Source organism: Polistes dominula, unplaced genomic scaffold, assembly GCF_049000335.1.
Source record: "Polistes dominula isolate Pdom_NZ unplaced genomic scaffold, Pdom_raw_medaka contig_80, whole genome shotgun sequence".
Lineage (NCBI taxonomy): Eukaryota > Metazoa > Arthropoda > Insecta > Hymenoptera > Vespidae > Polistes > Polistes dominula.
This window is the reverse complement of record NW_028301111.1, coordinates 3191664-3204105: the sequence shown is the minus strand read 5'-3', so window position 1 is coordinate 3204105 and position 12442 is coordinate 3191664. Positions and strand designations below refer to the sequence as shown.

The 12442-nt window shown below is 28.6% G+C and overlaps 1 protein-coding gene across 3 annotated transcripts; it reads left to right on the top strand.

Moving 5' to 3' along the window:
* The first annotated feature begins 54 nt into the window (after positions 1-54).
* Positions 55-12187, top strand: LOC107070988 (Protein tyrosine phosphatase 61F). 3 transcript variants are annotated; one of them, XM_015329592.2, is made up of 9 exons: positions 55-400; positions 833-1026; positions 1822-1983; positions 2064-2323; positions 2426-2651; positions 2754-2906; positions 3071-3239; positions 3317-3524; positions 3616-11740. In XM_015329592.2, the coding sequence occupies exons 2-9, from the start codon at positions 922-924 to the stop codon at positions 3818-3820; spliced, it is 1488 nt and encodes a 495-aa protein (XP_015185078.1). In that variant the 5' UTR covers positions 55-400; positions 833-921; the 3' UTR covers positions 3821-11740. The 3 variants fall into 3 exon arrangements, with proteins under 3 accessions (XP_015185078.1, XP_015185080.1, XP_015185079.1); XM_015329594.2 differs by adding an exon at positions 12042-12187 and having other exon boundaries at positions 56-1026; positions 3616-3726; XM_015329593.2 differs by having other exon boundaries at positions 57-1026; positions 2754-2903.
* The last annotated feature ends 255 nt before the right edge of the window (positions 12188-12442 follow it).

Genomic DNA, 12442 nt, shown 5'->3' with positions numbered 1-12442 from the left:
TAGCATAACTCTCAGGATTTTACGTTTAATAGTTAAATCGACGACAACTATAACGACGACGAGGACGAGGTCGATGTCGATGTCAACAGTGTTTTAAATAATTTAAAGAAGTGAGGTTTTGATCTCGGTAGTGTATAAGCTGCTTGTTGTAGCCAGTGCATACTGATATGGTTTTGCGTTAGTAAATTTTTAGGTATTTTTGAAGGTGTATATATACAAAATCTGGTGTAGAAGAAGAATAAAAAGAAAAATAGTCGGATAAAATAAAGAAGAACTCGATTGTTTAATTCGTAGTTCCATAGTTGTGTTTTTAAAAAGAAGGGTGTGAAGTGGAAAGAAGAGAGTTTAAGGATAACCTTCGCGCGGATGTTCGGCTCGCGCATGGCATCATCCCTTACCGGTTGGTTGAGAGAGTGAAACCTTTTTCTTGTTTTTTTTTTTTTTTTATTTATTTTCCCTCAAGGAAAAGGGAAAGAAGAAGGGAGGAAAGAAAGAAAGAAAGAAAGAGGGGAATAAGAAGAGTGGGAAGAAGGAACCTTGAGGGGGGGAGAGTAAGATTGAAAGAGACAGAGAGAGAGAGAAAAGAGTGAGTGAGTGAGAGAGAGAGAGAGAGAGTGAGAGAGAAGGGTATAGTGCGGGGCCCAGCCTCTTGACGCACCTCCTCCCCCTTCTTTTTCTCCTCCTCCTCCTCTTCCTCCTCCTCCTCCTCTTCTTCTTCTTCTTCTTCTTCTCGTGTTTCCTCTCGCGCCTCTTCTTCTCCTCTTCCTTTATTCCTCTTCTCCTTTTCGTTTGCGAGCGCCGAAAACCACGCATCGTTAAAATTACCCAACAGTGAGAGTGAGTGAGAAAGATAGAGACAGACAGACAGACAGAGTGTGAGTGAGAGAAACAGAGTGAGAGGGAGGCCCCCGACACACGACGATGACCGACAACCAAGAGCAGCAAACGCGCGAAACCGCGATAAGCAACGTCGAAACCGAGTACCTGGAGATCACCTCGAAGGAAGCTTGGCCGATACTTTATCAGGTAAATCATTCTTCTCCTCCTCGTTGTCTACTATGTTTCCCCCCCACCTCGTTTTCATTTTTCTTCTTCTTTTTTTTTCTTCATTTTAACTCCCCTTGCTTTTCTTTTTTTCTTTTTTTTCTTTTTTTCTTTTTTTTATTCATTCATCAAACTCGTCTCGCTTTTCCTTCCTGCTGGTTAACCCCCCTCCCCCCGTTCTCTTTTCCTTCCTTCCTTCCTTCCCCACCTCTCTCCTACCCACTCCTCATCCCTTAGGTTAAATTATGAGAAATAAAAAGAAAATTTTGTAATCTACTACGTGATCCAACAGACGTGGATAATTAAAAATAAAAAAAGAAAATTCAACCACGTTTCAATCTCTGATTTCAACTCTGATCATCGTGCATTTTGTCTATCTGTCTGTCTGTCTGTCTACTACTATGAATAGTCATTAATGTCATTTGTAACCAAAAAAAACTCCTAGACAGATCTAATTCATTTTTCATTAAGGATTAATTCGAGGTCACTTTTGATGGTGTCACGCTATTGGTCATTTCAAATTATTCGTCATTCATCAGCAATGTCTTTATAGAAAATGTTCTTTACAGTTTTTCCTTATTCTATATATATAATTTCATTTATAATTGTTTAACACTTTTTTTATATTTTGTATTTTGTAATCGTTGTTTAAAGTGTACTAGATGACTGTACTTGTCTTCTTTTTTTTCTATATGATACCATTAGGTTTGACAATGTTACACCCAAATTGTTATTACTAACCATTAATCAATCAATGTTATTAAAATGTTTTAACAGCATATAAGAAATGAATGCGGCAATTATGGATATACCTTTAACGAATCTAAAAAACGACAAAATAGGAACTTGAATCGTTACAGAGATGTGTCTCCTTACGATCATACAAGAATCGTTCTTAAAAGGGGCCCATGTGATTACATTAATGCCAATCTTATACAGGTATTTATATAATTATCATTGTAATGTTAATTGACAAGTTTTGTGTAAACACTTTGATATAATATTTTTCTTAATTTTAGGTTGATCGTGCACATAGACAATATATTTTAACTCAAGGACCACTGCCATCTACCGCTGGTCATTTCTGGCTAATGGTATGGGAACAAAATAGTAAAGCTGTATTAATGTTAAATAAGATTATAGAAAAAGATCATGTCAAGTGTCATCAATATTGGCCATTGGATAGTACGGAAAGTACCATGGATTTCCCAGATGTTGGTCTTAAAGTAGAATACATTAGTAAAACGGAGACCCCAGATTATACTACAAGAACATTACGGTAAAACAATTGAAATTTTACTGTATTATGATTATATTAATAAGATTTTTTTAAATGTATAATATTTATAATATTTGTCACGTTTCTTTGATTTGTTTTTAGAATAACAGATTTGGAAACATTGGAAAGCAGAGATATTTTACACTTTCATTATATAACTTGGCCTGATTTTGGCGTGCCTCAAAGTCCTACAGCCTTTTTACATTTTTTATCAGATGTTAGACAATCAGGAGTATTAAATCAAAACGTTGGACCACCTGTTGTTCATTGTTCAGCTGGTATTGGAAGATCCGGAACATTTTGTTTAGTAGATACATGCCTTGTTTTAGTAAGTCAAACACATAAGTATTATCAAATATATTATACAACAAGATTATTATTATTATAATTATTATTATTATAAATTGTATTTATTTATTTATTTTTGCAGATAGAAGAGAATGGTTTGAATTCGGTTAATGTACGTGACGTTTTGATGGAAATGAGAAAATCCAGAATGGGTTTAATACAAACACCAGAACAATTACGATTTTCCTACGCTGCCATTATTGAAGGAGCTAAACAATTGCCATCTAATAACGTGGTAACTAATACCAATTCGCAGTAGTACAATGCTATTAGCTATTATCCGATTACAAAATTGAACTATGTGTAAACAATGATGATAATATTTAACATTCTAATAGCATTGTTCTACTGTGATGCTACACAAAGATAACTCTTTTCTAAATCAATTGTATTTTACAGAACGTTGACAACAATGAAATAGTAACAAATCATTATGATGTTGTTAACAACATCAATAACTCATCAATAGAGGAAGAAGATGAACCTCCACCTTTGCCACCACCTAGAGGAGAATCTTTACAACGTAGCAAGATAGCAGAATTAACTGCCAATACAAATACAACAAATGGTGATTATTTTTATTGTCATTTACAGAAGAACAAATTGATATATCAATGGTGTTTCTACAATATTTCTTTTTTTCAGATGAATTAGGTGGACCACCGGATAAACCATTGCCTAGGGAACCATCAACGTGTACGCAACCATCTACAAGTCCTCCCCCAACAAATTCTACATCAATTACAAACAAAATTCACGAACAGAATTCCGATGGTGCTGTATCTTCAGCTGACATTGTCAACGATAGTGAAACATCTTTTCATCCTAACAGCCCTCCGTCCAGTCCCGATGCGTGAGTATATTTAAAAACAAAACAAAACAAAACACAAATTGTATTCGTTGAATTGTTTTATTTTAATTCATTGTTTAATTTGTATCAATAGAAAAAGTGAATTACGTCAACGCAATCTTGATAAGAAGGAACGACTGGCTGCACAAGTTCGTGAGATGAAACGTCGGCAAAAGGAAGTTGAAGAATGGCAAAAACTCAAGAGGTCATTATTTAAGCCCCTTACAATAGGCATAGGTGCAGCAATTGTTGGTGGGGGTGTTTTAGCACTTGTTAGCTATTTGTATATGCGTGGTTAGGATTGATAGGATTACAAAGTGGGGTATCACTGTAGATATATATATATATATATATATATATATATATATATATATATATATATATATGTGTATGTATATATATCTATATGTATATTTATATATATATGATGTGATACTAATTAACGATGCACGTATTTGAGAAAATCCTTGCAACTCTTCTCAACTCAAGATTTTCATATCTTGATTCTTATATTATTATTATTCTCTTTTTAAATACCTTAGCTAATTAGAAAAGAGAATCGTGTGAGGAGGAGGAGAAAAAAAAGGAAGTTAAACAATCATGATAAAACAGGATGATCAATCTGTTTATATTTAAAAAAAAAAAAAACAAAAAAAGTATAATTAATGCAAAGTGATTTTTAGAAACAAATCACTTTCTTCTTCTTGATCATTGTTTCGTATTTAACAAATGAGAAATGGTAACATTATTAACTATAACAAACGAGTACGACTAATAACACTTGTTATTTGAGCATTAGATGAAGATGATGATGATGATGATGAAAGAAAAGAAAAGAAAAGAAAAAGAAAAAAGAGAGTAAAATTAGATATTAGGAAAAAAACAAAAAAACAAAAATCGAGATCGATGAAGTAAGAAAAAAAGAAAAAAAGAGGTGAAATTTTGAATTTGTATTTTTATATTGCTACGGTGGTTCATTCTATAAATATTTGAATAATTAGAATGCATGTCCATTACCAGATTCCTTCGTCGCATAAATTTCGTCATATCCGTATCATGATTCATTAAACAACTATTAAAATACGTGTTGTTCTCTTGTACAAATGTGTAATGGAGAAGAAAGGTGTTGTGCGTTTTCAAAGAACCAGAAACATTTCTTAACTTTTCTAAGCAATTATTATTATCTTACGAATAATAATACACTTGACATTTCGCGTTCAATTTGAATTATATTTAAAAACAAAGTCGTTATCAATCTCTTTAACAACCACCACCACACCATCACATGCATTCTTGTCGCAGTTAATTAAAACATGTTTTTTACAGTTGAAATGGCACTGAATTTTTTTTTAATTGATGTTGTCATTTAAAACAGTTTAACCCTTTCAATATGGGGAAAAATCAATCAGTCCAAGTGTGTCCAAATTACAAAGATCAGTTGAATTCTTCTCCAAACGATTATTTGATGAAATAATTTTGTTGTTTAAAAGATTGAAGGATTTGGAGAGACCATAAAGGTACTCATAACAGTGCACCATCAACAACACTGATTTCACCATTGAATTTTGAATTGATTGAACAATTTTTCCCCGATTGGGACAGCTGGGACACCAAGTCCCCCAGCTGGTGTGAAAGGGTTAAACCATCAATTGTTGAAAAAAAAATATTCAGTTTATTTTGAAATTGCAATTTGAACGCGAAGAGTATAACATTGGAACATGCAACAATTTGTGTTGTAAAAATATACATTACGTTTGATTTATTATTTTTCTTGCTACTATTGCATTGTTCGTCGCTCTCGTTTGTTTTTTTTTATTTTCTTATTTTATTTCTTTTTTTTTTTTTATCTATTTAGTATTTTAAATGAATTAATTTAAAAAAAAAAAAAAAGATTTTTTGCACGCGAGTTTTTATATTACATACATACACACACACACACATGAATAAATATGAACAAACGAACAAAAGTAAAAAAAAAGAAATAAAAAAAAAAGAAAAAAAAAAGAAAAAAAAACCTTGAAAGAAGAAGCAATTTTTTAAAAATAGGTTTAGTATTTAGTGAGAGATTCAGGGTACGAAAATAAAATAAAATAAAATAAAATAAAATAAAATAAAATAAAATAAAATAAAATAAATGAAGAAATGAACAAGCACCAACCTGATTATCATCTTTCTAATAACGTGTAATAATAGATAGGTATGTGCTTGTGAATAGAATTAGAAAAAATTATTATAAACCAAGTACACCAACAGTCACACTCGTAGGTAGCATCGTAGATGTTCTTTTTTTTTTTGTTTAAAATTTATTTGCCATTAATATAAAAACAAAGAGACACTTAAAAAAAAGACATCGTCGTTCATTAAAAATGTTTTTGTAACAAATGAACGTTGATGCTGATGATGATGATGATGAAGAAGAAAAACAAAAACAGAACGTACATTATTTACAAAAGAAAACAAAAAATAAAGTAGTAATTATATATATATATATACGTATAATAATCGATTAACGATGATAATTACATTTAAACATTAAACAAATATCTTTTTATATAGTTTGATATTTAATATAACAAAAAGATATATTATAGGATATATAAAAGTCTTGTAAAAAGTATCAATCGTACGTTTAAAAATAGTTCCATTGTTTTTTTTTTTCTTTTTTTTTTTTTTTGATACAAATCGTGTCTATACTATAAAAACACAAAACAAGAAAGATGACTCGGAAAAAAATATTGTTCTTTTTGTTCAAAAATCAAAATGATAATTAATGATATCTTTTAAATGTATTTTTTGATCAATTAATTTCATGGACAAATTCTTTAGTATTCGTATTATTATTATTATTATTATTATTATTATATAATTTAAGAAACGATTAGTTTATTTTTTTATTTTTTTTTTCGTTTAATTTCCTTCCATTTTACACTGACAACCAACATTCCTCGTTTTATGTAGAAACTACAGTTTGTAAGTGATTTTTATTTTTATTTTTATTTTTATTTTTAATTTTTGTTCGAAGTATTAATTAAACAAAATCTTGAAAAGATATAAAAAAAAGAAAAAATCAGAAGAATTAATTAGAAATTCATGTTTCAGTAGATTTTAATTCAGCCATTTTACTTGTACCTTGTGTTTCCTCTTTGTTTTATGTTATACAATGTGTTTAGAGAAACAAAAAAAAAATGTAAAAATAGGAACAATTGAGAATATTCAATGACGCATAGTAGAAATAAATGCCCCATCAATTTTCAAAGGAAACTTGACAAACTAGGAGACAGGGAGGGATATATCTCCCTACACACTATTACAACACAACTACTACTGTCTGCCATTAAATGCACTCAATTGAAACTATCAATGTAGACTAAATAATATTAGATCGAGTCATAAGTAACTTTTCAATCTATTATTCGTATTTATCTACTACAAGTCACCGAAACAAACCGATTTTCGATATCACTGTATAGATGAGAATTCCGTTTAGTCTTCTGTCAACTTTTTTATACAGTCAATGTTACATTTAACCGATTTTTTCTTAATCACTGTAATGGGATTGTAAAAAGTGCATATTCGACCATGTAATGGCTTTAAGAATTGAAACAAAGCAATAAGCACTAAAGTGGCAATTGAAAAAATATACAGCGTTATACAGTACAGGATTGATAATTGATATAGGGCAGTCAGAAATTGGTTTGTCAAATTCCATTTCTGAAGATACGATCTTAAAAGATGAATCCGAGTGCAGGAGACGTATTTTCAACTTTGACGAACCTTTTAAAAGTAATATTGAAAGAAAATCTAATAGATAGGTTGAACAATTGCAAAGAGTGCACAAAAAAAAAAACGTCCATGAAAAGTGTCTTGGCACTTATCAGTCGTAGAAACGCCATTATTGTTTGTCTTCATAAAAAATGGAAAAGTTATTTGTGACTCGATCTTAATACATTTTAAACTAAATTCTACAATTTTTGTACGAAACTTTCTATCGATATAAAAATTAACATTTAACGTAGAAATATTTTTTAAAAATATTTCACTAATTGTTTATTAACAATTTACATTTGAATTATTTTATTCATATCTTTAACGTTTCATTGAAACAAAACGTGTGAAACAAAGATTGAAAATCTTATTTTAAAAAGAAAGGAGTATGGATTTATGTTTTAAAAAATAATAGAACATACACACACACATATATATATATATATATTGAGCAAAGGGAAAGACTGAGTATGGCTAGTAATTTCTCTCTCAAAAAAGAAAAGAACAAGAAATCATGAGAAGTCAAATAAATGAAGCTCCTATTTGTATAACGAGCTGTATACTATTTATCTATATATATATATATCGACATATATATTAAGATATAAACTATCCTATCTTTCAAGTTGAATGAAACTGCACTGAGTGTGCAAAATTTTATTCAAATTGGTTCAGTAGTTTAGGAGTCCATTGCGGACAAACAACGTGACACGTAAGTCACGAAGAGTAAAACAGTAAAAATTAGGATCGTATTTCAATAGATGAATAGAATTTGGCAAGAATGTGTTGATATAATTCAGTATGTTTTTTCCTGACACATGAGAGAAAGAGAAAGAGAGAGAGAGAGTGAGAGTGAGAGAGAGAGAAAGTGAGTTTGTGTTAGAAGAAGAAGAAGAAGAATAAGTAAGATGCATGAGTGTTGTGTGTATATGTATAACGTGTTCATTCCCACAAAGGTGTATTTTTTACTTTCATACTACATTATATTAAAAACACATTGGAATACGATCTTTAAAGAAAAAAATCTTATAGAAAACCATTAGATTTTTTTTATATGGGACGCGTGTTCACATATTCCATCTTTAATTACGTGAGAATATAATTAAAACACTATGTCGTTTCGCAAATCATAGAAATGTTTCTTTTGTTCGACGAATTTTGGATTTGTAACAAAATTTCCAAGATGTCGGCAATATTAGTTGCTTCAATTTAAAATATGTTATTCAACAACAAATTGTTCTTATTTAATTCTTGATTAATTAAGCACAATTTTATACTTATTATATTTCTTAAACAACAGATAGTTTTATGCATGACACCGGACGCCATAGTGTTAATATTTATGATATATAATATATATATATATATATGTAGTATGTATATGTATTAACAAACAACAAAAAATACACACACATGTGTGTATGTGTGTAGATACATACAATACATATATATATATATACGGTGTATTCCTCTTGTAAATTTGACAATATGTGTTGTTGTTAAACTTGTGACAATTTTGTTTTTAATTAAACACAAGTGCGTTTCAATTAAACAAGTGAAAGGGAAACTAGTGAGAATGAAATGAATTATTTACAAAAATTAAATGTGTAATATGTTTAAATAGATGCTAATGAAACAAAAAAAAAAAAAAAAAAGAAAAAGAAAAACACACACACAAACCAATGCAAATTGTTAAAACCGTACCAAAATGTATCCGTTTGTTAAATAAGTCCCCAGGTTTTTTTTTGTAATTCATGTTCTTCGTTGTTTCTTCTTTTTCTTTTTTTTTTTCCATATATATATATATAAAACAATTCTATAAACAATTTAATATTGCAATAATGCCAACTATTTTTTCCAAAATAATTTTTATTCAATCTATTTACACGTTAATATATTGTTACACACACACACATAAACGCATTAAAATAATATTAGACTCTATTGCAAAATGAAATATATTTAATAATAATAATAATAATTATTATTATTCGTATAATGTGTTAGAAATAATCTGAAAGAAAAAAAAGAGAAAAATGGTGGAAGAACACGCGTACTAAAAGAAACTTTTTACTTCACGGTCGATTTGAAAAGACTGAAGATAATAAGATGACAAAGTATAGAAAAACAAAAACAAAATGGTGGGTTTTTTGCTAGATAAACTTTTAATATGCCTTTCCACACACACACATTTTTATTGTCAAATAATTCAAATATCAAACGAGTTTAATGAGAATCCTCTAAGTGGGGGTAGTTGAATGCTCAAACTCATCGTTTGTGATGTATGAAAAATATTAAAAAAAAAAAAACAAGAAGAAGAAGAAATATGAAATAAAAAACTAGAAGAACAGATTGGCAATGAAATAAATAAAAATATAAAAGAAAAAAAAAACAAAAGAAGAAGAAGATGAAGAAGAAATAAAACAAGTAGGCGGTTGGTTACACTACCTCTCTGTGTTTGTGCTAAGGGGCAGGGATAAAATAAAATGATTTTGTTAACACTATCAGGATATGCTTTAGAAGCACGGTGCTAATTAAAAGTTCCCAAAAAGAAAACTACAAACAAACAAACAAACAAATAAACAAACAAACAAAAGAAAACTGGTATGCGCTTTAAACGTGTCCTATGTTGATGATGATGATGATGATGATGATGATGATGATGATGATGATGGTGTTGTACGCCTGTCTCTTTTGTATATTGTACGTATGCGTGTTGCGTTGTGTTTGTATGTTTGTTTGTTGTATGTGTAAGTGCGATTAGAATGAATGACGATGAAGAAAAAGAAGAAAACAGGAAGTGAAGAAGAAGAAGAAGAAGAAAATACTGCAATTTATGAAAGTAAAATTAAGGATGTGAATGAATAGTTGAGTATGAGTGAGAATATATGTTTGTGTATGTATGTGAATGAGAGAGAGAGAGAGAGAGAGAGAGGAAGATAGAATGAGAGAGTGTGAGAGTGTGAGAAGAGAGCAAGGCACCGTTGTAATTTTCAATTGTAACAGATAGTAATATGCCGAACACACAGAAAACATGTGGTTAAGTGCCTACTCGTAAAAAAAGAAAAAAAAAAAAGAAAAAACCTCTCAATTACAAGCAATTATTCTCTGGCATGATTGATAGCACATTAAGAATGATGGACCTCTAATTGTATAGAAGAAAAACAACACAACAACAAAATTATTATAATTAATTGATGGTAGTAGTAGTAGTAATAGTAGTAGTAGGAATAATTTTTCCCCGATAAAAATGAAAAACATGCGATAATCCGTTTTTTTTTTTTTATTTTATTATACGACAATACATACACAAAGTAGATGACATAAAATAGCAATTATAATAATAAAAAGAATAATAATAATAATAATAATAATAATAATAATAATAAAAGCACGTTCAGATGATTTTGTTAAAATCAGGAGAATCGTGTTGTTGTAATTAATAATTACAAAATTAATAATAATTGTCCGTAATTTATTCTATAGAAAAAAAAAGAAAAAAGAAAAAAACAAAATGATTTAAAAAGAAAAAGAAAAAAATCATTAAACATACACTGTAAAAAATTAAACTATCTCTCTTTCTCTCTCTTCTTGTTTGTTTGTTTGTTTGTTTGAGATTTCATTTTTATTTTATGCAATGAAAATTAAATTAATTCATTCATCTCTCATTAAACAGGAACTGTAAACATTAACTATCTCTCTCTCTCTCTCTCTCTCTCTTCTTGTTTGTTTGTTTGATTGATTTTTATTTAATACAATGAAAATTAAATTAATTCATTCATCTTTCATTAAACACATACACTGTAAAAATTAAACTATCTCTCTCTCTCTCTCTCTCTCTTCTTGTTTGTTTGTTTGATTTTTATTTTATGCAATGAAAATTAAATTGATGTACAATTATTTAATTGAAAATTAAATTGATAAATGATGATTTTCTGTGAAGAATAAAATTATTAAAAACACATATACAGATGAACAAGACATCGAGAGATGAAAAATCAATGTTCTTGATTATACATGTTTTGTATGTGCGTATGCGTATGTATGTGTGTGACGACGCATATATATATATAAATATATTAATATAAATATTATTGTTTATTCTAATAATTTTGATTCAATTTTTGATTTCGTTTTTTTTTTTTATTTAATGAGAGACATTTTATGAGAGAAGTTAAAAATGATCTTTAAAATTAGATTAGAAATTCATACCTAAATGATAATATTAATAATGATGATTATGATGATGATAATGATGATGATAATGATGATGATAATGATGATGATGATGATGAATAAGTCGATGAATATAGGAAAGATTTTGTAATACTTTCCGTCAAGTTATTTTATTTCACCCCTCATCAACAAATTAAAAACAAAAATAATGTTTACAACAACATCTAACCCCCACCCCCTTAATGTGTGTGCTATTTTATTTTATTTTATTTTTTTTTTTTTGAAAGAAAAAAAATATTAAATTATTCTAACAATAATTCCATTTTTCTTTTGCAAATTGTGTTTGTTAGTTTTATGCTATGCGTGTGTGTGTGTGTGTGATGTGTAAAGAATTATTTTGTATGAGCATTGTGTTTTTCTTTTCATAATTTATTATTATTCTTATTATTATTATTATTATTATTATTATTCTTATTATTCTTATTATTATTATTGATTATAAAATAATTCACAAATTATAATATCTTTTCTCGTAGAATAATTTGTCAAAAGAAAACTTCATCTATTGATTTCTTTCAGATCTAAAAGCGAAACCGAAAGCAGCGAAAGTGTACACGAAGAAGCCGAATCTACGATTTAGAACAAAAAAAAAAAAAAGAAAAAAAAAAAGAAAAAATTAGACACACGCAAAAAGATTAATAAAAAAAAATAAAAAATAAAAACAACCCGCGCTACCGAGCGAGCAATAAATAATTTTTTTTTTTTTTTATGTATATGTATATATTACATATATAATTTATTATTATATATATATATATATTATATATATAAATATATATATGTGCAAATACATATATATATAATATGTATGTGCTCAAACCTCGCTAAAAGAAAAAAGAAAAAAAAAAAAGAAAGAAAGAAAGAAAAAAAAAGCTTTTTATTTGTACATTTTATTTTATTTATTTTTTCTCAACCCTTTA

Coding starts and splice junctions, on each gene's coding strand:
- LOC107070988 (XM_015329592.2), top strand. CDS start 922: ATGACCGACAACCAAGAGCAGCAAACGCGCGAAACCGCGATAAGCAAC. Junction 1,027..1,821: donor CTTGGCCGATACTTTATCAG/GTAAATCATTCT, acceptor ATGTTTTAACAG/CATATAAGAAATGAATGCGG. Junction 2,652..2,753: donor TAGATACATGCCTTGTTTTA/GTAAGTCAAACA, acceptor TTATTTTTGCAG/ATAGAAGAGAATGGTTTGAA.